The following is a 25,553-nucleotide window of genomic DNA, read 5'->3' on the forward strand; positions in this document are numbered from 1 at the left end:
ACTTATCAGTACGGAAAATAGTGGGTGATAGATGTTTTACTGCAGGCTTATAATACGTGGATTTTAGGACAGCCAAATACTCTATAATGGAAGAAACTCCTATGCTCTAGGAAGGTGTGGAAAAGAACACAAAAAATTCTGGTTGGAAGAATTCTGTTCATTGTAAAATTCAAGAAGAGCTATAAAATATTTGACAAACAAGCTTTGAACTATACACCCTTTTATTTGTTTGGTCATGGTGGCTCTCTTTGTAAAATGAAATAGCAGGCTCTTCAGTTAGAATTCTGTGCGAGAGCAGAGAACCATATAAACCTTTTTGTCTTGGAACTTAATATCTACTAATAGAAATGGATAATAAGAAATATTTACAAAGTAAGTATATGCTACATAGATAAATAAATAGTAATGTGATGGAAAGGAATGAGAGAGAGGTGGAGGAAAACAGGAGAAGGAGGTGATGAGCTGAGATCTAAATATTGCAAAGAAGCTAGCTAGACAAAGACCAGGCACATAAAAAGGTAGATAAACCACCTTGAGGTGCAAAAGATTGATATGCCTAAGGAACAGAAGGAAGGGCAATGTAGGGCCAGAGCCGGATGAGGGAAGGAAAGAGAATGTTGAGATGGTTTTAGAGAAATAGGGCAATCATTTAGGACATTGACCATTGTAAGCAGTTAGAAGAAACTATTGAAGGGGTCTAAGCAGGGGAAATTATTTGGTGTAATAAACATTTTAAAAACACCACTCTTGTATTTGTGTGGAAACAAATTAGAGGGAAGCAAGAATGGAAGCAATCAGACTATTAACAATAGTGCAGAAAAGATGAGTTTAGACAAGGGCAGTGGCATTCAGTGAAGAAGAAGTGAACAGAAGGGTTTTTTTGTTTTGTTTTTTTTTGCAGATAGGCCTGATTGAATTTGCTGATGGGGCTGTATATGGGAGGTAAAGGACATATTCTTAAATAATACATATTAAAAAGTTTTTTTAAGTCATCTGTTAAAATGTAATATTTACTGCCACTATTTTACATGATAAATATTTTCTTGAAAATTTTGTTGTTTTTCTTTTTTAGGCTTATGCATCTGGATGTGACATTGTTATCCTGGGAAGTGATTTTGAAAGATTACAAATAATCCCAGGAGCTAAACATGGAAATATTCAAGTAGGATGTGTGGACTGTTCAATGCAACAAGGAAAGGTTTGTAATCATATGATAATATATTAGTTTTGAATATATTTTATGCCAGGATACTCTGAAGTATATTTTCTGTTGAATTAGAGACTTGATTTGTTTGAAGGACAATGTAGCTACAAATTTTTTTGTCTAAGGTATACCACAGAGAACAAAATCCCTGACTCTCTCACATGTATCTTTGAGATTTTCACGAATTCTATTCTGATATAATTTTGAAATAAAGCATAATCTCTATGAGTTGACAAAGAACTTTAATACTTATTACTTGCATAACAGGCCTAAAGCTTACTTATTTAAAAATTGATTGGATTGAGGGGCAGTAATGACAGTAATCTTCCATCTATTAACAAACTACTGAAGAGAAATCATTTGTTAGTCATTCTTTGTCTGCAAACAGATAGTTATCTCCTTATAACTTCTGGATAAACTTTATACTAAAATGAAGATAAACTCTTCTAAAGTATATAATTTTGTTAATTTGTTGCAAGTCTATAAGAAAAATGAAAATTTTTATTTTGCATATGAAAAGTAAAAAGTAACCTTGAAAGTAAAACAGCAACAACAAAAGAAGTGGCATGTTATGCTATATCAGGTTAAATACAGTTCTATATAGTACTAGAGTTGGAAGAGTTATAACTAATAGGCAGCACAGTATATCACTTAATATAGCACCATATAGGCATAGGTGGCCCAGCCTAGGCATGGTTGCCTATGGGCTACACTGGGATGAACTTTACAAATTTATTTATTTTTTGCTAGATATTTAAATAGTTTGACTATGTGATTCCACCAGAACATTTTGTGTGATGAACCAAAGCATACCCAGTTCTTTTTAAAAAATCTAATCATTTGTAATAGACCTGCCAGTCTGAAAAGTTACTTTTGCTGACCTAGTTTAAAGATACTCATGGTAAAAGGAGTTTTGACTCTTGCAATCTTTACTTGTTTGTTGAACTACTCTTCATTTTGTTACTGCTGTTTCCTTCCCTTTAATATAATTACAAGTGTTTCTCATCTTTTTTTTGTTTACCCCTTTCATTCTCACTATACTACAAAAATTATCTTTATTATAGGATGCTAAAAATTATTGAGATTTTTTTTTTCTTCATGTTTGATCTCTTAGCTTTGTCGTTCTGTAATCTTTATTATTGTATAAAAATTCACTTTACCATCTAGACACACATAGGACTGGTTAATGTTGGAAATCTAATTTTAATAATTTTCAGTATGAGTTATCTCTTTGTGATAAGCTAGATTACATGGCAGTTCAAGTTAGAATGAAGAGGTTGTTTGGTTTTATAATCATTCTGATTAAAGGCATTTTTTTTTTTAAACTAGTGTCAGTGTAATCAAATGATTCCTTAAGGTACCAGGAAGAAAATTGTGTAGATTCTGGTACCTGGGGACTTCTGTATGCCTTTAAGGAAGAAATGCTGCTTGATACCATAGGTGTATTTTATCATTACTGTTTTTTCTTTGTAGTACTACCAGCTTAATTTTCCTAAGAAAATTCATCTGCATTTATCTTATTATTCGTTTGCTTAAAAACATTCTTAGCTTCCCATTATGTTGCAGAAGTTCTAACTGTTCACCTTATCATGAGACCCTGTACAACCAGCTCAAACCTGCCTTTTTGGCCTCATGTTTATATTGGTTTGTAATGGACACTCAATATACATTGCCTCTTTTAATCTTTACACTTGTGTTCATGTTATGCCGTATTTCTAAAAATTGAATATTTACTGTCTTTTGAAGAAATACTACCTACACTTTAAAGGTCCAAATAAAACTCTCCCTTCCAGACCAACTTAGTGCAGATGATTTCAATATCCTAAGACCTCCTCAGAACACTTAGAAATATCCACTGAAAGGTTTTTTTCCCCCATATGTATGTTATATCTTTATTCTTTACCTGCCTTCAATAGATTATATATTCTTATTTTTACCCCTGATTTCATTCATTCTGTCTCTCTCTATATATATGTGTGTATTTTCTGATATTTCAGTGTTATTCATTTGTGACTCACTTAAACCTTATGAAACAGAGCCAGGCAGGGTTATGCTTTATTAATTTAAAGAGTAAATTTTAAACATACGCAAATAAAATGGAATATTTAAAAAAAATACACTCTTTAGAGAGTTTACCAAGGAACATATCTAAGTTTTATTTATTTTTTTTAAGTTACATATATATTCACAGAAATGTGAACTGTGAGGATAGGTAACCTAAAAACTGATTTTTAAGTCGTGAAATTTTATACTTGACAAGGAATACATCAGTACAAATGCTGTTGAGAAAGGAAATTAACATTTACTGTGCATCTTATAATGATATATACTAGATTATTTATAACTGTTATTTCAGTCCTCAAAATAATTTTATTTGGAAGGTAGCATTATATGTTATAAATCTAGATAGAGAAATGAAGGTTTAGAGAGATTAACTTACTATTACACAGTTAGTAAGTGACAGTACTGGGATTCTGATCCAGATATTGTGGTCTCTAAAACAGAAATTCTCAATTATTGGTGCATGAAATTGCACAGGTGGGTGTATTTTAAGTTATACTATTCATTTCTTTTGTTCTTTTGATTCATAAGTAAGTTAACATATCCATAATTTTCCTTTTATTTTTGTTTTTAAAAGATTGCAGCATCCTATGGAAATGTTATCTCTGTTTTTGAACCAGTTAACCTACCGAAGCAAAAGAAAAATTTGGTCAGTAATTTATCATTTTCCTTTTAGGAATTGAAATGTCTTGAGTATTAAAAGATGTTATTTTTAAGAGTACAAAATCAGAGTGATCATCAAATAAATCAATATAAATTATACACTATAATTAAAGATAAATATTAAGTGCCACTTTTATGTTAAAAATACATTTAAATCTCATTAAAATAGGATGAAACTAAATTATGCCAATGAATTGTCTTGAAATAGTTTTATTTTTCTTTCTTCTGACATTTTTTCTTCTGTATTTGAAGAGTCAACAACTTTAAGTTTGGCAGTTACAGTAAAGTTATTGCTTATGCGGACATCATTGTCCAGTCATGTGGCACTTTATTCTTTGCTTTTATGATCTACATTTATATAGTTTTTCTGCCTTATGTATTTTGTTTCTAAAGTTACACATTTTAGTTGCAATCTTAGCATACCTCCAGGACTTACATTTTTGCACTTATTATGTCATGTAATATAATTATTAACAGTCCAGTGAATTTTTTAAATAAAGGAGTTATATTTAGGAATAGTTCTGAAAGGTGGTTAAAACACTAGTTTATAAATATTGAGGTTATATAGTAGATTTCTTGGGTACTTTAATGTTTTTAAATAAGACAGACAAACTAGTTATTTTACCCATCTCTACTGAAGATTAAATTAGTAATTTAAACCATATGAAAGATGCAAAGAACATTTATTAGGAGTCAGACAATGGGGTTTCTCTGCTGCTTTTTAGCTATTTGATCGTAAGCAAGGAGCTTTATGAGACTCTTTGCTCAATTCTGAAATTGGTTACTGTATTCATTCTTCATGGGCTACTGTAAGGATGACATAAGTCAGAGATTGTGTAGAAATCTTAAATGTAAAGAACAGTGTTTTAATAATAGACATACCTTTATATATCTTTTAATAGTTTTCATTTTCACTCTGCTCATCAGTATCTTGCATATTCCCTCTGACTTGGTTTTGCACCTATTATTTCTTATTTTTATAAATAAGGCAGCAGAGGCCCAAAAAGATATGTGACTTGACCAGTGAAACAGCTGTTGAGCCACAGAACTAAGAGTAAAATCGGCTTTATTGATTCCTAGATGTGAGCATTCTTTTCTGTACTGTGTGTTAATAAAAAAGATTTTCTCTGAATTGATACCCATTTTAAATTCCATGCAAGGAGAGTCCACAATTCTCCACTGACTTTTATTTGTGCTTATATATTACTTAGTGAATCCTATATTAGGAGTTCTATAGCCTTATGAATTAGTAATTGGCAGTACTAAAAATAAATTGTAAATGTGGTCACTCTACTCAGAACAATGTATTTCAGATAATACTCAATATATTTGTTAAGTGAAATAACCGACTTTTGACATCTGTATGTTATATTAAAATGCCTGTATTAATAAGGGATGGAATTTTAAGTTTTTGCTCATTTTCTCCTGTTATATGATTGTTTAATATAACAGTGTCAAAAACTCATTAAGAGGAGGCTGATTTATTGGTAGGTAGCACTGACTTTGCAGAGAGGGTTAAAAAAAGCTTGATGAGTAAGGGGAAAACTGGATCAGATAGAAAAATCATAGACTTAGAAGGCACACAAAACCTGTTATTCCAGGATACGGTCTCAAAGAATGTTTAGATCCTCATAAAAAAGATATGATTTCCATTTCTTTGTACATTCTGAAGTCTTCTTTTAAGATGTTGGTTTTTCATAAGAAGTACTCAGAATCACTAGTTCATACATGCATCCAGACCCTGCCCTGGGGATTTCTAAATCTGTAGGTGTGGGGTTGTGTCCAGGCACTTGTGTGTAGTTCTAGAGAGAGTTCTGATGTGCACTGTGATTGAGAACCATTCCTGCAGGGCATATTCTGGAGGCTACCTGTGTCAGAATCATCTGTGTGGGGCAGATTTCTGTGCCCCTTCTTGAAGCTTTTGAGCCTGAGCCTTTGGACACAGGTCTTGGAAATTTGAATTTTAAATAAACATCCAGCCTATTCTTGTACTAAAGTATGGAACCACTACATTAAGAGAGTGTTTATGGGTCTCAATCTCTTAGAGGTTAGTGAAATCAACTTAGGCCACAACCTGAATGTAAAAGAAAATGAAACAGAAAATTATTTGCAATTATTATTGCAAATATGCGTGTGTTATATGCATTCTGGGTCACACAGTGCAGCATATATTTCTTATGGGTTTTCAGGTAAAAAAGTTGAAAACTATTTCTTTAAGGAATGAAAAGACTTCTATATTATAACGGAAGTGTTACGTCACTTATTCTGAATTTTTACACATACCATGTCATCTCAGATGAGGACAAAACATTAAAAGAGAAGAAAGTGTAGTAGAAACACAGACATATTTAAAATTAAGTATTTGTAACAGTAATAATAATTAATAATTTTTAAGAGTCTGAGGTCAATAAGAATATTGTCCAAAGTGGCATATATTTATTGGTTGTTTAAATATACTGAAGACAGACTTTTGGACCTCCAGGAATGGATATTCTCTCACTGATCTCCTCTATCATATATTCCTTACTTTTACTTGACAGAATTGAACATTTTGTTCTCCTTAAAAATGACTGCATGTATTATTAACAGTAATAATAATGACTATGTACATTTGTCAGAGAAAATATACCCATAATTCGATAAATGACTTTTTTTTAATAATTATTTTAGGAATTATATGATCAGTGGCAGAAAAGTGGTCAGTTTTTTCTGGAATCAATAGCACACAATATAACTTGGGATCCTGCAGGTAAGAACACAGCAGATTTTTGTTGTTGTTGTTAATCTTCACCCAGGGATATTTTTCCATTGATTTGTTTTTTGTTGTTGTTGTTGTTTTTACACAGAGTTGGGGGAGGGGGGTGGAAACATTGATACGAGATAGATGTGAGATAGACACATCAATTGGTCGCCTCCCACACCACCCCAACCAGGGCCATTGATGGAACCTGTAACCCAGGTACTTGCCCTGGACCTGGAACCAAACCTGAGACCCTTTAGTCTTCGGGCCAATGTTCTAACTACTGAGCCAAACCAGTCAAGGCAAGAACACAAGCAGAATTAGCTGAAATGAAATATCACTTGCCTAGGCTATTGCTTTTATTACTTTCATGTATTTCAGTTCTGCTTTGTGTGAGATTGTGGGGAACACAAAAGTAATAAAACAGATTGCACTCTTTTAGAGCTTGTGGTGAAATGAAGATGCCAACTAGAGGAGGAATACCTGTTGTAGGAGGGTGACATTAATTCCCTCTGAAGAATCAGTTTGTTTGAAGAGGAACCTGTTGACCTGAAAGTAGATAAATTTAACAGTGAGGGTGGGGATAGATATAGGAGGGAAAAAGAAGTAAATTCTGGGAAGAGTTAATGTATATGTACCAGTTGTCTATTTCTGCACTTAAAAGCCATCTCAAAGCCATTTTTACCAGTCTGCTATAGTGAGCAAAGGTATAAAGAAGGAAAGTGTAAGATAGATTCTAAATAGTGGTTAGTACTTCATTAAGGCTGGAGTGAATCTGGTGATGAGGTAAGATTGCAGCATATTATAGAAGGGCTTTAAAATCATAGTAAGGGATTTGAATTTTACTCATTTTAATTGTCTAAAAATATTGTAAATTTTTTAAAGTGGCTGGTGACAAGTAGTTTGCAGGAGTTTTCTGGTAGCAGTGAGTTAGAAGGATTAGATACAGGAGGAACAGGAGGATAATTATTATGTTATTTATACTTAAAATTACCTTTGGAAAGTATACATGTACAGTAGCCTGAATGAAAACTAAACTTGTTTCAGTACCTTTAACATAGTAGATATCAATTAACATTGAATGAATAATGAAAGGAGTGCATGGATATGAAATGAATTTAAGCAATATAATTGATGTTACTTGACAACTGGATTTCACATGACTTTAAAGATATCCATGACCACAAGAAGGAGAGTAATATGCAAGAGTTAGAGTAGAACATAGGTTTTGTTTGGATGTGTGTAATTTGAGATGCTTGCATATAATATAGCAATATCCAGTAGACAGAAAGTTGAATCTAGAACAGCAATTTTCAACCTTTTCCATCTCATGGCACACATAAATTCGTTACTAAAATTCTGCAGCACACCAAAAAATATATTTTTTGCTGATCTAACAAAAAAATAGGTATAATTTTTATTTCTTCACACCAGATGGCTGTTTTGCTGGCTCTTATTTTTTTATTTGACAGTCTAGGGAAAAAGGTCAGTGTCCCTGACTAGTCAGATATTGCATATTTTAAAAATTCTTGCAGCACATTAGTGTCCTCTGTGTTACACCTGTTGAAAAATTATTGATCTAGAATAAGAAAGAAGTTATCTTTGGAACATAGAACCAGAAGTCATCAGTTTAGACAGACAAAATAGTTTAAATTTTAATATAGTAGATGAAATAGTTTAGAAAAAAGTGTTAATTTAGAACACACATTTCAGAACCTTTGGAAATTGTAAGTGAAGAGATTGTCTTTGAGATTTTTTTAAAAAAATCACACAATGTTTTAAAATGTTTCTTCTCATGAGATTTTAAGATTGATGTTCATTAGCTGGTAGCCTACATGTATATTTTATACATACAATTAAAAGAGGTCAGACTTGGGTTCAAATTTGCCACTTTGTATGTAACTCATTGTGGATAAGGGTGACTTATGTCCCAGTTTATGCTTGTTGTCCTCAAATGAATATTAATTGTGTTACCTTCTATTATCTATTTGGATGATAAATTATACAGCTACTCTACATGGCACTGCAATCTGTTGTAGTTGTTTACGTGGCTTATTGTTTTGATTAGATAAGGGACTAGATAGATTTTATTTTATTCAGTATTTTGTCTGTCTTTAGAGACCCATCATGTATTAAGCTCTCAATAAATGTTCACATACTTGACTACAAGTTTTGTGATCATAAACAGATTATTTAACAGGTCAAGAATGGTTAACTCACTTGTAAATTAAGATAACATCTATTTCACGAAATAATTTTTAAATGATCAGATATGGCAGTATATATGAAATTATTTGGTAAGTGAAAAAGATCTACAGAAATATTGTTAGCTACTTGAAGTATCATATTAACTGCAATAAAAATATTTAATATTTGAAATGAATGATTTTTTTTTAATGACTTAGTAGTTGCTTGGAATTTTTGTACCCAAGGTCTATTAGTACTAATGTTTTTGAGGATAGTATTAATGTTAAATTTCTCTAAAATAATCATTACAGAGTAGTATTAAAGATAATTACTTATTTGTTAACATATTTATTAGTAACTTGACAACAGCTTATGACCATTATCTTTTCTAACTGTGATTAAAATTCACATAAAAGTTTATTTCCACTTTAATATCGAAAACTTTAAAGTTTAGAATTCATTCGAGGCATAGATTATAGCTGTAATAAATATTTGGGAGCTATTAGTAAATTATTACTTTTGCAGATGAACTTTGTAATTATTTATAAAGAGATTTAAAATATTTTACATGGCTCTGGCCGGTTTGGCTCAGCGGTTAGAGCATCAGCCCACGGACCGGAGAGTCCCGGGTTCGGTTTCCGTAAGGGCATGTACCGAGGTTGCAGTTTGTCCCCAGCCTTGGTTGGAGTCGTGTGGGTGGTGACCACTCGGTGTGTCTCTCTCACATTGATGTTTCTGTCTCTCTCTTTTCCTCCCTCACTCTCTCCTGCTCTGTCTGAAGATAAATGCAAAAAATGTCCTAAGGTGAGGATAAAAAAATAAATAAAATAAAATAAAATATTTTACATGAATTATTAGTATTTTGGTTTTGATCAGTATTTACATATTTATGTGCCAGGTATTGAGATATACAGAAATATTTTTCAGATGATGTTAGTAAACTGACTATAATGCCTTTGTGTTGTCTCAAAATCTATTGCGTCTTGCTTAAAACATCAGATTTTCTGTTTTAGGCTTTTTATGCCCTGCCCCCCCCCCCCCCCCCCGCCCATTTTAGTATCCATACCTCTGCTCTTTGTGTTCAAATCAATGTATTTTATACTATACCTTACCTACTTTTGTTTCATTCCATACCTGGGATAATTATTTTGTGTTCTGTATTAAATTCTTAATCCTTCATGGGATAATTTTATTTTCAGTTTATGTTAAAGAAAATTTGTAAACCCAAACTCATAAGTACAGAGAACAAGAGATTGGTGGTTGTCAGAAAGGTAGAATGGAGAGTGGGCAAAATAAGTGAGGGTGGTCAAAAGGTAGTATTTCCAGTTATAAAATAAGAAGTCCTTGGAACATAATGTACATAACAATGACTATATTTGATAATACTGTATTGTATATTTGCAAGTTACTAAGAGAGTATATCTTAAAAGTTCTCATCATAAGGAAAAAAGTTGTAACTGTGTGGTGATGGATGTTAGCTTTATTGTGATCATTTTACAATATATACAAATATTGAATCATTATATTCTACACCTGAAATGAATATAATTTTATATGCCAATTATATCTATTTAAAAAAATTGTGTCTTTTGGTAAGCTAAACAGTAGAATAGTAATCATATTAAATAGATGTCTCATTAGTACTTTCTGGGCTGTTTTTATCTGCCTGAGAGACTTTCCATCTAATTGTTGCTACTTATTGAGCTTCTGCTAAGTACCTAACTTGTGCAGAATACATTATACATATTATAGCTAATCCTTACCACAAATCTATACAGATTTTTAACTTTACAGATGAGAAAATTGAGGCTCTAAAGCTGTACAACTAGATCAAATTAATATGGCTAATTAAGTGACTTAGTTGGGAATTAGACACAGAAATTTCTGATCTAAAGTCTATATTTTGCCACAGACCTACTTTCCTTTTGAAATAAAATGATGTTTCCAGAGAGATACCATCCATTGTCCTTAGTTGCCAAGGTGAATGTTTTATTTATTATCAGTTTTTTGGCCAAAATTGCATCTCCTCCTTTATCTTCTTTGTTTGGATGATAGCACAGCCTTCTGCTCAGTTACCCAAGTCATAAAATTGAAATCTATCCGTGAAACCTATTGTATGGTCCTGTTTTTTACTTGGTATTAAGCCTGTAAAATTCTGCTTTTGAAATCACTTTCAAATCTTTGCTTCTTAGTTTAATATTTGATTCAGATCCTCATGATTTCTCATTAGTATTATTACAGTCAGTTAACCAAGTTTCTCTATCTTATGTTTTCCCTAATCTTGTCTATCATCACTAAAGTTATTTTCTAAAATGGATCTTTACCCTTCTTTGCGTACTGGAATCTTTGAAAGTGTGGTGAAAATTATGGATTATCTCTCTAGAAAAATATACATACTATGTATATAACTTTTGCATATCTCAATGGAGGTTCACAGGCTGCTTCAAGTCTTCTTTTATTGATACACCTTTCCCCTGTTGAGACCCCTTGCTTTAAAATACAGTTCCGCTTATGTAGTAAACTCCTTCCTCCCACGTAAAAACCTTTAACTCCCAACTACCTATAGCAAACTCAAAACTCCTTATGAATGACAAAAATGTTTCATAATCTGACCTTAGATTTTTTTCCAACTTTATTTATTTTTATTTTTATTAATCCTCACCCAAGGATATTTTTCCATTTATCTTCTGATAGAGTGGGGGAGGGGGTAGAAAAATTGACATGAAAGAGACACATCAATTGGCCACCTCCTACACAGCCCTGACCAGGACTGGGGACAGAACCGCAACCAAGGTACATGCCCTTGACCAGAATTGAACCCGCTACTCTTTGCTCCAGGACTGATGCTCTAACCACTGACCAAAACTGTCCAGGGCTGATTTCTCTTTAGATAGTATAGAAGGGAGGGAGGGATGGAGGAAGGGGGGGAAGAGAAAGAGAGAGAGAGAGAGAAACATTGTTATGAGAGAGACTCATTGATTGGGTGCCTCCCTCACAGATCAAACTTGCAACCCTTGACCAGGCATCAAACCATCAAAGCTGACGCTCTAACCGCTGAGCCAAACTGGCCAGAACTCCATTGACTTTTTTAGATAGAATGGAAGGAAGGGAGGGAGGGAGAGATAAATATCAATGTGAGAACACATCGATTGGTTGCCTTCTGCATGAGCCCCACTGGGGCAGGGAATCTACTTGCAACCCAGGTACATGACCTTTTCTGGGAATTGAACCCTTGACCCTTTGGTCCACAGGCTTTACACTCTAACCACTGAGCTAACCAGTCAGGGCTAACCAACTTATTTTTACAGATCTACTATGCACCTTATTTCTTATCCATCCCAGATTACAAGCCATTCTTGGAAATATATTGGAACTCTCATGACTTCATGCCTCTGTTCATAATATTTCTCTACTGGAATGTAAACTTGTTATAAAAAAGGACAGTGTTATATTTGTAATTGTATTCTCCATGCCTAGCACAGTGCCTGATAGAAAGAAGATGCTCATTAGATGTTGAATGAGAGATTATAAGATCTCTTTTTTTTTTCCTAAGCTGCTTCAACAAATTTAAAGTACAACTTTACTCCCCCTCCCCCAATCTCTTTTGGTTATTTGACATTTTTTAGAAGTTGTTTATAGTATTATGTGAAACTTTGAGTATGTAACTTAGCTCACTAATTAAATACCTAAATAATAAATGATGAATAATATATATTTTTTAGGCAATCGTCTTTTAACTGGTTCTAGCTGTTTGCAACTCTGGTCCAATGCTAACCTGGAGAAGCCTACTAAAGATGAAAATCCAGATAAAACAGATCTTAACTTTGGAGATTGGAGATGCATTTGGCATTGCAAGTAAGCAATAAATTAGGGGATTAAACTGACAAACCTGTTCCACGTGGTTTTATTATAAATGTATTTTAGTTTGTGTAAAACCACACTAACATAAAAAGTATTGATTTTTAAAATTGTGACATGCCTTTTTCTGTATACCGAGGATTCACTATTTCCCATGTTCTACAGATTCTTTTTTTTTTAACTTGAATAAAACTACTACAAGAAACCTAAAAAATATATAAGGACTATATGAAGACCACTTGATAGAATTTGGGTAAATTATACAACAGGAGAAAGACAGAGACACCTTTCATGTTTTTGAATGAAAGTTTTTCTATTGTGAAGAGGTATATTTTTCCCAAAATTATATATATATTGAACATAATTTTGTCAAAATTCCATTGGAATTTCTACTTTTGAGCATAGTACTTCATTTAAAAGGACAAATAATAGAAAATTTTGAAAGAAAAAAAGAACTAAGATATCTAATATAAGAAAATGAATTTTAAAGCTACAGGTGATCAAGCATTTTTTCATTGATATAAGAACAGACAGATTAGGGTTCAGGATTAGGCCCAATTATACATGGAAGTTCAATATATAAAGTGGCATTTTATATAGGTGGGGCAAACTTGCTAGTTCTATGGAGGAGAAATGAGGTTAGTGTCTGTTTCATATCTGGCAACCAAAATAAATGTCAAAAAAAGGAAAAATTGAATTTCTATACAATGAAACAAATATTAGAAAACAATACATGTGAATTTTCATATTTTAGAGCTGCATTGTCCAGTATGGTAGCACTTAGCCACATATCACCATTGAGCACTTGAAATGTAGCTAATCCGAATTGAGATGTGCTGTAAGTATGAAGTACAAACTAGATTTTAAAAACTTAGCACAAAGAAAAGAATGTAAATTATCCTATTAAAATTTTTATTGATTACATGTTGAAGTGCTATTTTTGATATATTAGTTTAAATCAAATATAATTAATTTCACCTGTTTCTTTTTACCTTTTTTGTGGCTACTAGGAAGTTTTAAATTACATATATGGCTAACATTTGTGATTTATGTTCTGTTTCTGTGGGATGAAAAGTGTTGCTTTAGAGTCAGGTAAAGACTTTCTAAGTATGACACCAAAGCTGGAAACAAAGGAAAGGAAAAAAAATTGATAGATTTTATGTAGCAATAAAAAATTTTCTGTAAATCAAAAAGACCATAAGGAAAAGAAACAAAACCATGTGAGAAAATATTTGTAATTTTGGATTAATGCTGTTTTTAAAATGAGGTCTTAACAATTAATTAGAAAAGAACAGATACCTGGATAGTGAGCAAAAATGGACAATGAGGAAAAAAATGTTAAACAGCAATACATATGAATAATAAGCATATTAAGAGTTGATTGACCTCACTTGAAATCACGAAATGTGAAATATCCAGAAAGAGGATGAAAAATACCTGTTACTTGTGAGTGTTTGGAGAAACAACTACTTTTATTTACTTATTTTTAAAAATATATTTTTATTTTAGAAAGAAAGAAGGGAGAGGGAGAAAGAGAACATCATCAGCTGCCTCCTGCATGCTTCCCCGCTGGCACATACCTGGACAGTGAATCGAACCAGCAACCTCTCTTGGTGCATGGAATGATGCAACCAGCTGACCCACACTAGCCAGGGCAAAACAGCTACTTTTATATACTATTAATAAGGGAGTGTAATTGCTATTATCTTTCTAGAGAGCAATTTGGAAGTATGAGTTAGGCTTTTTTTCATACCTTTTAATAACAATTTTAAGTTTTATTCAACTAATATTTGTTGAGTGCTTATCACGTTCTAGGCACTATAAAAGTGTTTGGAATATACAGTGAACAGATCTGGGGAGACACAATAACCAGTAAACTAGTATGACAGAATATCAAATGCCATTCTTCCTGAGTCAGTTTTAGATGAAGCAGTAATAAAATATATATATCAGATGCCAAAGTGAAAGTAACACAGACCTCCTATATATATAATTTACAAAGGAGATTTCAAAGGTGCTGGTTCCATGTACTTTGTGTTCCTCAGCTAGATTATGGATATTAAAAGAGGGTTAACCTGTGAAAAAGAAATAAGATTTTGCAAAGATAATTCTTTGGAAAGAGATATGGCTTTGTTTTAGTCTCTTTGATAGAAAACTGGGAAGAGGGAAGCAGCAAAGTGTTATACTGCTGTCACTGTAGATCTAGTAAGTGGCTTCCATGGCTTATACTGAGAATTTGATATGTGTGTTTTATTTATTTGGGAGAGGGGAAAATTTTTAAGTTAAATCAAGATCAGAGTATGTAGTAATAACTTGAACTAGACATACTAATAATTTATTTGAGCTGGTTTGTTATTTAAGTTAGCAGAAAATCAATGAAACTAGAAACTGCAAAATTTGATTTAGGATTAGCTAGCTGAAGGTTACACTAACTATACTTAAGTAATAGGTCTCCATAACTTACTAGATATAGGCAAAAAATTTAAAACACTAGCTACACATGTAGATGAAGATCAGTAAGTACAATAGAGAAAAAGTAAGTAGAGTAAGGGTAAGAAGGGGAGAGATGGCATTTGTGTATAGACCTGGAGGAAATGAGGCAGTAAGCCATTTATGCATATCTCTGGAAGAATGTTGTAGGCATAGGCAGAGGGAACATCAAACACTGAGGTAAGACTTCTTAGCTTGCGGCTGATGTAAAGGGAACAGGGTAAAGAGTGGTAGGAGAAATTATCAAAGTTAGGAGTTCATTTATATGTGAGGCTTTTGCCTTTCTAAGTGAGTTGAGAGGCTTTTGGGGTTTTGAGCAGTGGGAGTGTTGAAATCTGAGTCCCTTTTAAAAGACTGTTTAAAAATAAAATAAAATAAAAAATAAAAGACTGTTTTAGTTGTTCTTTTGAGAAAAGACTGTAGGGGCAGTGGACAAGTTCACAATCATGGAGACCAGGCATTTTTAATAATCTGTGTTGAGGACATCCTTAGGGCTAACCAGATGCATAAAAATGCATGTGCAAAAGAATGTTCATTGCATCACTTAAAAAAAAACAAAAAACAGCAGTGAATTATAAAATTATGTCAAATCATTGCATATATGGGTAATAGAATATTATAAATCAGTAAAATAATGCAGATCTACACATATTGATATGCATAACTGTTCACAACATTTTAAAATAAATAAATGTTACAACTGTAAATTTGACCTCGATTTCCATCTGCTTCTCCTTTTCACCCTCCCATAGGAAGTACATGGAGAGGGAGAGTGGACAGAAGCATCTGGAAGTCTGTGTATTAAAATGTTAAGAGTGTTTTGCCTGGGAATTGGTGTCATGGTATTGGTGAAACTATAGATGGTTTCATTTTCTTCTTATCCAGCTATATCAGTGTTTTCTGTTATGTATTTATTACATTTAAAATCAGGAAAAAGGTTATTTGTATTTGTACCAAACAATGACAGAATTCATCTGTGGCCTGCTTTACAGATAATTTTAGGATTGGGTAAGAAAAGGAAAGCAAAGATAGTGTGAGGTGTCTTGAGATCAGCATCTGTGGGTAGCCAGAAGGAAATGCAGTGAAGGAAAATAAGCCAAAACTCCTTGGAGAAGAAAAGCAAGTACTCACCACGTATATAGAGGAAGCTGGCAGGCTGAGTCTGTGATGGTCATTAATCCACACATACTCTTTTATTAGTCAAATGCTACCTTCATTTAAAAATGTTTATTTGTCCATGAAAATGTATTTTGAATATAGATTATCTGTGACTTTGGAAATTAGATTTCCAGGTTTTTTTTTTTTGTTTTGTGTGTTTTTTATCCTCACCTGAGGACATTTTTCCATTTTTTGTTCAGGTAGAGTGGGAGGGAGAGAGAGGAACAGAGAGAGAGAGAGAAACATCGATGTGAAAGGAACACATCGAGTGGCTGCCACCCGCACAACCGACCAGGGCCGGGGACAAACTGCAACCGAGGTACATGCCCTTAGCGGGAACTGAACCCGGGTCTCTCAGGACCGCAGGCCGACGCTCTAACCGTTGAGCCAAACCGGCCAGGGCTAGATTTCCAGTTTTAAAATAAAACCATACTTTCTCTCACATTCTGAAAGAATTAGAGCTATGACTCTAGTCTTAGTTTTACTTATTTATTTTTTAATCGACATCTGAGGATATATTTATTGATTTTTTTAGAGAGGGAGGGAGAAAGAGAACTATCAATGTAACGGAGAAACACGAATCAGTGCCTCCATACGTACTCTGACTGTGGATTGAACCCGTAACCTTTCAGTGTACCAGATGATGCTCCAACCAACTGAGCCACACTGGCCAGGGCTGGTCTTAAGTTTTTTTAAAATATTTTTTTATTGATTTTTAGAGAGAGAAGAAGGGAGAGAGATAGAAACATCAATGTGAGAGAGAAACATAAATCAGCTGCCTCCTGCACACCCCCAAGTGGGGATTGAGCCAGAAACCCAGGCATGTGCTCTGCCTAGGAATCGAGCCAGACCTCTCAGTTCATGGGACAATGCTCAATTCACTGAGCCACACAGGCTGGGCTGGTCTTAAGTTTTAAATACTGACAAGTTGTTCCTTGTATGATTCTTACGCATGGACATTTTAACATAAAGATAATCTTTTTTTTTTATCCTCACTCGAGGACGTTTTTGCATTTATCTTCAGATAGAACGTGAGGGAGAGAGGGAAGAAGAGAGAGAGAGAAACATTGATGTGTGAGAGAGACATTGAGTGGTTGCCACCCATATGACCTCAACCGGGGCCTGGGACAAACTGCAACCAAGGTACGTGCCCTTAGCAGGAACCGGACCCGGGCCTCTCTGGTCCACGGGCCAACACTTTAACCGCTGAGCCAAACCGACCAGGGCCATAAAGATAATCTTTATATTTAATGTAAAGTTTTATATTTTAAATTTTATTTTATATTTAAGAGTTATACTTAAAAGTGAGTGAAACTTGTGTTATCAGAAAGTTTTATTATTTGAAGGAATTGCTGAAAATAATTTAGTGGAGTAATATTGCATTATCTTTTACTTAATTTTCCTTGAAAGTTATTACTTATCTGTTTAATTTACAGAACTGCTTCCCAAATTCATTTAATGAAATTTTCACCAGATGGAGAATTTTTTGCCACTGCTGGGAAGGTAATTGATGAAAATACTACTACCAAATTGTGTTTATGATTTATTTTGAAACGTAATCAGCTTTATACTTTTATTTATTTAAGTTTAAAATATTTTCTGTTTAAAATGTTAAATAGCAAATATTGGCTCAATATTATTGTTAAAATGCAGTATGATGTAATTGAAATAGCATAGACTTAAAGGTAATCTTGTTATAAGTCTGCCATTTACCAACTTTTTGATATTGAGTAAGTAGTTCATCTCTTTGAGCCTTGGTTTTCTCATGTGTAAACTGAGGATAACAGTACCTACTTCAGGTCATTCATCATAGGATTAATTTAGACAGTATATGTAAAGTTACTGACATAGTGTCCTTTATGTAGTAGACTGTCAATAACTATTGCTACTATTTATGTTATCTTTAAGTTGACAGATATATTAAGCTGTATTTAAGATAGAAGAATTTACAGACTTTCTAGGACATTTGTAATCATTTTTTTTTTGTTATTACCTATTGATTTCAGAACAATGTATTTCTTTGAAATTATTGTTTCACAGAGCAGTTAATACACAACTGAAATTCTGAAGTTACTGTTCTCATTGCTGCTTGACATTAGAGGTGGGAATGTAATTACAGCTTAAGAGTAAAACCTGGTACATTTTAGTTCCCCTTGTTCTTCCCTTACTTCCTAAATTAGGAGATGCAATTTTTATTTTACTTAGATTATTTTATATGGTACTAGTTGTTAACTACTTCTTATCATCAACATTTTATTTGAACATTCATATGATAATTCATGAAAACTGTCCTTTGTTTTCAAATATTATTTGAAATATTATTTTACGTCTGCTAGTGGTAATACTTTCTTATTTGATATTTGGCTACTTGGGAAAAGAACCCTTAACTTCATCTTTCAGTCTTTCCTGAATCTTGAACCAACCCTTGCAAAATACACACATTCACACACCTTTATTCTCAAAGCACAATTAAGGAATACTAATAGAAAAGTGTCAGAATCAGAGATTTTTCTCCTCAGTTCATCCATGCCCAACCCCTTCTCCCATTGTTAAGTTTCTGTGATTGGGGAGAAAAATCTTACATTTGCTATGTAACTTAATCTTTAATTCTGATTGGATGTTTTTCTGTTTTTGTTTTTTTCTTTTCCTCTTAGGATGATTGTCTTTTAAAGGTATGGTACAATGTAGAAAACTGGCGGACAGCTATTTCTTCTCCAGATAAAAGTTCAGAAAAACAATCCCAAGGAGAAATTGACTTTTCTTTTGTATATCTGGCCCATCCTCGAGCTGTAAATGGATTTTCCTGGCGTAAAACAAGCAAATATATGCCTCGGTCAGTGGATTAAAAATATTTCTCATGTATTAAGAGAACATCATCTTTGTGACTTTGACTACTTTTCTACTTTGAGAATCCATGGTATAGGATTTTTGCTTATGATGATTCAAGTAATCGTAGATGGTCCCTGGATTGCAAACCTCTGGCCACCGGTCATATGTGATTGATGTGTAAGAGGAGAGCCGTGCCTGGCTAGTGTGGCTCAGTGGTTGAGTATCGTCCCATGTACCAAGAGGTCGCTGGTACAATTCCCAGTCAGGGTATGTGCCTGGGCTGCAGGCTCAATCCCCAGTAGGGGTATGTAGGAGGCAGCAAATTAGATGTTTCTATCTCTCCTTCTCCCTTCCTCTCTCCCTAAAATCAATAAAAACCTATTTAAAAAAAAAAAAAAAAAAAAGAGGAGAGCCATGTTGAAAGGATAATTTACTTCCATATTAGATGTTTGTAAGTGACAAGTTGTGTGTCTTTTTCTTCTTTGTGTTATGTATCTAATTCTTTTATACCTTAATCATTCTCCATATTGTTGTTTGCATAGACTTTTTCACATTTCACTCCCTCATTTTGTACCTTCTGTGTATATCTTTTCTGGTTAAAATGAAACGAAACAAAACAAAACACACAAAAAAACCCCATCTTAATGAGAGGAATTACCATGAGGCCTAAAATACTTCTTTAATTACACCCAACCTCTTTGAGGAAGAGAGTAGATTATACATTATGATCATGATGAGTCTGTGAATTAGGTATTGATTTAACCTATACATGCACGCACAAGCCCACCTGTTAGCACTTTCTTTCCTGTAGTACTTGCAAGACATGATATTCCATTGAATTTTTGCCTATATTTAATAAGTTATAGAGACCTATTTCTTAAGTATAGGTAGAAATCCCTTTTTGTTCCACATGGCCATTTTCAATGTGGCCACACCATGGAGCAGTACAATTTTTCCCTTATAGTTCTGTCACCTGAGATGTCCTAAGCTGATCAATGGTAGTGTACCTGGATCATTTGTTGACTTCAGTTTTGTTCTACTGAGCCAGGACATTATACCTAGACTTCTTTTTAAAAAATTATATTAAGACTTTTTTTTTTAGATCAGGTTAAGGTTCACAGCAAAATTGAGGGGAAGGTATAGAGATTCCCCATATACTTTTTGTTCCCACACATGCATAGCCTCCCCTGCTGTCAGCATCTTCCACATTTGTTAGAATTTATAAACCTATATCAACACATTATTATCCCCCAAATTCCATAATTTACATTATAGTTCACTCTTCGTGTTGTGTGATCTGGGGGTTTGGACAGATGTATAACGTGTTCATTAGTGTTATAACTAGATTTTGAGGTATTTTCTAGAGTAGTAGCTGTTGTTGTTCTTACCCCAGCCTTCCAATATAGGAATGCATAGAAGTAGGCCACTCTAGGAACAGTAATGGTTCTGTTGTTAGGAGGATGTGTCAGCAGCATTTTGGGGCCAAAGAAGAGTGCTGTAGACCACATATATTGTTGGCAAAAACACCCTCACCCCAGCTTCACTTTGAGAACTGTTGCCTCTGGTACCTTTGAGACCATTGCCCACATATATAAAATTTTGTATAGAATAGAATGAGCTGTAGCATATGTTAACTCTTCTTTTAAAAGTAGTAAGTGACCGCAGTAAAAATAGCTGTCATCACAAACTCTGAACCTTTTAGAAGTATCTGAAGATTACATCATTTCAGAGGCTGATTTCTTTTGTTATATCTAAGTGTTTTCATTCACTGATGGTTGGACTACCAGCATACTAAAAAAGAGGCTTATATGAAGTATTATATTTTTTAAGAGAGGACAGTCACATCTGCTCCTGACCTAGTTCACTCAGTGTTAGCAAAAACAGTCACAGTGTCTTGAGATAGAGGCACTTAAACTGGGCCATCATGAGGCCTGATAACAGCAATAAAGCATACTAGCTTTCTTTTTTTTTTTTATTGCCTGTGTTCATTTTATTTCTTACCAACTAAATTTTTCAGCATAGGGAACTGATATAGAACTAGAATTTTCTGTTAGTTATGACATCTTTTAGAGGTCTCTAGAATTTTACTTCTGTATCCACATCATTTATGAATCAGCTAATCTCCCTGAGATCTCTGAGTTTTCCGTTTTGTTTTACCATCTGCCCTCTGCCTGCAAGTATATAGTGGGAAGGTTGACCCTTTCTCATGAGATGAGAGAGATCCCATCAAAAACCATTGCTCTTTTTAAAATTTTTTTTTATTGATTTTAGAGAGAAGGGAGAGAGAGATAGAAACATTGATGAGAGAGAACATCAGTTGGCTGCCTCCTGCATGCCCTCCACAGGGGATTTGGCCCATAGCCTGAGCATGTGCCCTGACTGGGAATGGAACCGGTGACCTCCTGGTGCATGGATTGATGCTCAACCACTGAGCCACACCGGCCAGGCGATCACTACTCTTTTTGATATGGCATCTTCATTGAGCGAACGATACAGGTGGTTGGTTTGTTTTTCACATAAAATGTGAAATGGTAATATGTATACAAAGGACTGCTAGCTTGAGAGAGAATAATGGAGAAGTGTTTGTAATAAGCGTATACTTCTTTACTAATTAAAAATTGCTGAATGTAAGACACGTTGGGAGATTTGGTTATTATCCTCCAGAAACCTCCAAAAATTGGTTAGATGACTAGTTTCAAATTGTCTTAGCCTCTTGTTACATCAAAATAGGATGGGTGCTATTTATATATTACCTGCCAGCTGTTTACACTGGCTGTAGGCCTAGTATCCTGAGGAAGTTCACCTGGGGCCATCCACATGCCAGCGTTAAAGTCCTCCCCATGCTTCTGAGTTGTGCTCCTTTCTTGCTTACTTTGTTGCTCTTGCCTAAGTTCTTATACCTCTTCTGATTGCTGTCTTTTCAGCCCTTTAGTCTCCTACCTTCTCCTCCTTGGTAAGCCTTTCTCCATTCTGCCAGTTACTGATTGGCACTGTAAACCTTGAGCTTTCCATATATTTCCTTTTGATCTATTTTCTTCTGTTTCTGTTTTGTTACTTTTAATATCATTGTCATTGCTTGTGTGTGTGAATAAGCTAGAGAGAAACAGAGAGGGAAGGGGCATAGGAGAAGGACATAGGGGATTAGAGAAAAAAGAGGGAAAAAGAATGAAGGAGGAGGAAGAGGCATGAAGATATGGAAAGGAGAGACAGAGTTTGGAAAAGAAAGAAGGAAGGGCTCTAGGAAGGAGGGAGAGGTGAAGGGCAAGAGGAAGAGTGGAGGTAAGGGAGGGTATCTGGGGAGGAGGAGAAGCTGAGAATTGAGGGAGAGAAGCCCAGGGAGTGGGTGGCTAGGGGAGAAAAGGGAGTAGACAAAGAAGGGAAGAGTGGGGGAGGGAGGGGGAGAGGTGAGAGAGTAGAGGAGGAAAGCTGAGGAAAAGAGCAACTAAGACAAAACATGCTGTCTATCCTCCCTTTTCTTCCCTTGGCTGGTGTTCTTTTTTAATCAGGTAGATATGTTCATCAAAGTGACTGCTACAGAATATTTTTACTTCCTTTTTTAAAAAAATTTAACTTGCCCTGGCCGGTTTGGCTCAGCGGTTAGAGCGTCGGCCTGCGGTCCTGAGAGACCCGGGTTCGGTTCCCGCTAAAGGCATGTACCTCGGTTGCAGTTTGTCCCTGGCCCTGGTCGGTTGTGCGGGTGGCAGCCACTCGATGTGTTCCTTTCACATCGATGTTTCTCTCTCTCTCTCTGTTCCTCTCTCTCCCTCCCACTCTACCTGAACAAAAAATGGAAAAATGTCCTCGGGTGAGGATAAAAAAAAAAAAAAAAAAATTTAACTTACTGAGTTACTTAATATAAGCCTTCTGTTGATTGTTTTAAATATGTTTAAATAAGTGTCTACTTGCTTTTAGAGCTTATTAATATATGTGCGGTTGGTGGGATGGCGAGACAGTAAATTTCCTGAAAATCACGAATGACTAAGAAACAAAGTGGTTGTACTTATTTTATCATGAATTTTCTGTTCTTGCACTTCACTCATTTTGGCATATGTATAGGCAAGGAGAGGATAAGTGTACTAGTTAATGTAGCCTGTTAGTGACCAGTGTACATATGCCTGTACAGGAAGCAAAAAATGAAGCATTATGAAATAATTCAAATAACCATGCACTGAATAAATCAGAAAATTTCAATAGATGGGGTTTTTTTTTGCTTATGAACTGAGGGATTATGGCATGATCTCAGTCTTTATTATTTCGCTGTTAAAGCATCTTAGATTATTGAAACAAGAACTACCGAATTCTAGGCAGGAAAGAATAGGTTAGCAAGCATTTGATGGGATGACATTGAATACCCAATCAAGTTAATGAGTATTGACTAAATACATTTCATAAGTGTATATTGTTATTTTCTTCATTGATACCTTAGTTGTGTGCATTATAGAAATATTGTAGAATGTGATACTGTGTGAAATTTATGTATTTGCCTCTAAAATCTTTTTATTCCTTAGGGCTTCTGTATGTAATGTGCTATTGACTTGCTGCAAAGATAATGTGTGTCGTCTTTGGGTAGAGACATTTTTACCAAATGATTGTTTACTTTATGGAGGTGACAGCAACCACTGGACTGAATCAATTAATTTAACAAATAACTCCGAGAGAAATGCTTCCAGTAAAGAACGAGTTCAAAACAGTTTAGATGTAAGTGTTTTTGTTAGATGTTATTTCCTACAAGTTTTAAAACTTTTTCTACGTTGCCTTTTTTGTAACATTGATCCTAATTAATATTCAAAGTCACATGGATAGTTATAAAAAATATATATGTCTTAGGAAAATCTTAAAATATTTTCAGTTTTATTTGGTTTAAAAAGTGTTCTTAAGGATTTTGTCTAGAGCAAAAAACTACTTATGATGTAATCTTAGGTTAACTGATGATAAAATGATGTTTACACTCGTCTTAGCTAAAATAACATAAAGTAAATTAAAATCTGAGAAAGCAAAGGTATGACTGTAAGAATTATTTTATTATTTCTTTACAGCTTGAGGTGTTTTGTCCTGTCTTAATTATAGGAACAATTAGTTTGTCAGATTCTGTTCTACAGCAGTTATCTTTAGAACCCGTCAGAATTTGGAGTATTTTACTAAGTAGTATAGAAAGTAATAGTCAATTTTTGATATTTGTACTAATTGAACATTGACTATTAATACAGATTCATTTCATTATTTTATTAATATTAAAAATAGGAAGTGATCTAAAAATGATTTATCTTTGAATGCTTTGTTTGATTATGGAATAGCTATCAAATTAGTATAGTATTCTAATGGCTTAAAATATTATGAAATATATAATGCGTGTAGACTTAATAACTAGAAATCTGAAGATTCTTGTCTACTTTTAGATTGGGTTCTATATAAGCTATTTTATCATCTGAAAGATGAGAATAACAGGATTTTCAATGTCTGCCTTATGGGTCAAATGAGATGATCTCTGAAAATGCTTTTTAAATGACAAAATAACACCCTACTTTATTATGGTGATGTTATCCAGTGCTTCGTGGTCATAGGAGTACGCTGTGGATACAGAGAAAACAGTATACATAAAGACATCATTGTCCACAGACACATTATTGTAAAATTTTCTTTTGAGTTCAGGAAATTACTTATCAGAAAATAAACCAAGTAAAAAGTACAGTGTATTGTGCGATAGTTAAGAGTCAGGCAGTTTAAGTTCTAAGCTTCTTCAGGTTTCAAATTTACTATACAAAAACTACTAAAGATATTTGTAGATATAAACTCATCTGAAATAGAATATCCGTAATGTCTAACAATCATTATGTAATCTATACATATCTCCTTATGGCAATACAGGCATTAGTTTTGCTTTGTTTATTCACAGGTAAATCTGAGACATTTTCGTAGAGGTCGAAGGAGATCACTTGCACTTGTAGCACACACCGGCTACCTGCCCCATCAGCAGGATCCTCATCACGTCCACAGGAACACTCCACTGCATGCCAATGCACTTTGCCACTTTCATATTGCAGCCAGCATCAACCCAGCCACAGGTAATAAAGCACTGTTCAAAAAATGTTTTTGGAATTGAGTAGATTTTCTTAGTTAATTTTTCATTATAGCCAACTTACTGTTTACACAAAATGAGGTTATTGTTTATTTGTTTGCTCCTTAAGGCTATGATTTGGTTAGTGACTTAAAATCTTGATAAGCCATTGAGATTTCTTATTCAAAAGTTGAGATTTAAGCTAATAGTTAACACAGAGGTTAACATCCCAAAGTAGTATTTTATAATCATTTATAGTTGTTAAAACCAATATGTTTAGTACTTGATCTTTAGAGCCATTTTAGAAA

At 34.0% G+C, this 25,553-nt stretch overlaps 1 protein-coding gene across 16 annotated transcripts in view; it reads left to right on the forward strand.

Moving 5' to 3' along the window:
* DMXL1 (Dmx like 1) overlaps window positions 1–25,553 on the forward strand; it is a 166,408-nt gene that overhangs the window by 15,651 nt on the left and 125,204 nt on the right. For 13 of the 16 annotated variants that reach the window (XR_004961739.1, XR_004961738.1, XM_036280413.1 and 10 more), the window contains exons 2-9: window positions 1,073–1,198; window positions 3,843–3,914; window positions 6,599–6,677; window positions 12,578–12,710; window positions 17,798–17,864; window positions 19,016–19,194; window positions 23,699–23,888; window positions 25,084–25,252. Coding sequence is in view for 14 of the 16 variants with exons in the window: in XM_036280413.1 (XP_036136306.1) it covers window positions 1,073–1,198; window positions 3,843–3,914; window positions 6,599–6,677; window positions 12,578–12,710; window positions 17,798–17,864; window positions 19,016–19,194; window positions 23,699–23,888; window positions 25,084–25,252 (1,015 nt within the window). In the remaining 2 variants the exon portion in view is untranslated. Of the gene's footprint in view, window positions 1–895; window positions 943–1,072; window positions 1,199–3,842; window positions 3,915–6,598; window positions 6,678–9,447; window positions 9,450–12,577; window positions 12,711–17,797; window positions 17,865–18,401; window positions 18,463–19,015; window positions 19,195–23,698; window positions 23,889–25,083; window positions 25,253–25,553 lie in introns of those variants that run through there. The other 3 variants (XM_036280414.1, XM_036280417.1, XM_036280419.1) reach the window with 3 other exon arrangements.

Source organism: Molossus molossus, unplaced genomic scaffold (genome assembly GCF_014108415.1).
Source record: "Molossus molossus isolate mMolMol1 unplaced genomic scaffold, mMolMol1.p scaffold_m16_p_3, whole genome shotgun sequence".
NCBI lineage: Eukaryota > Metazoa > Chordata > Mammalia > Chiroptera > Molossidae > Molossus > Molossus molossus.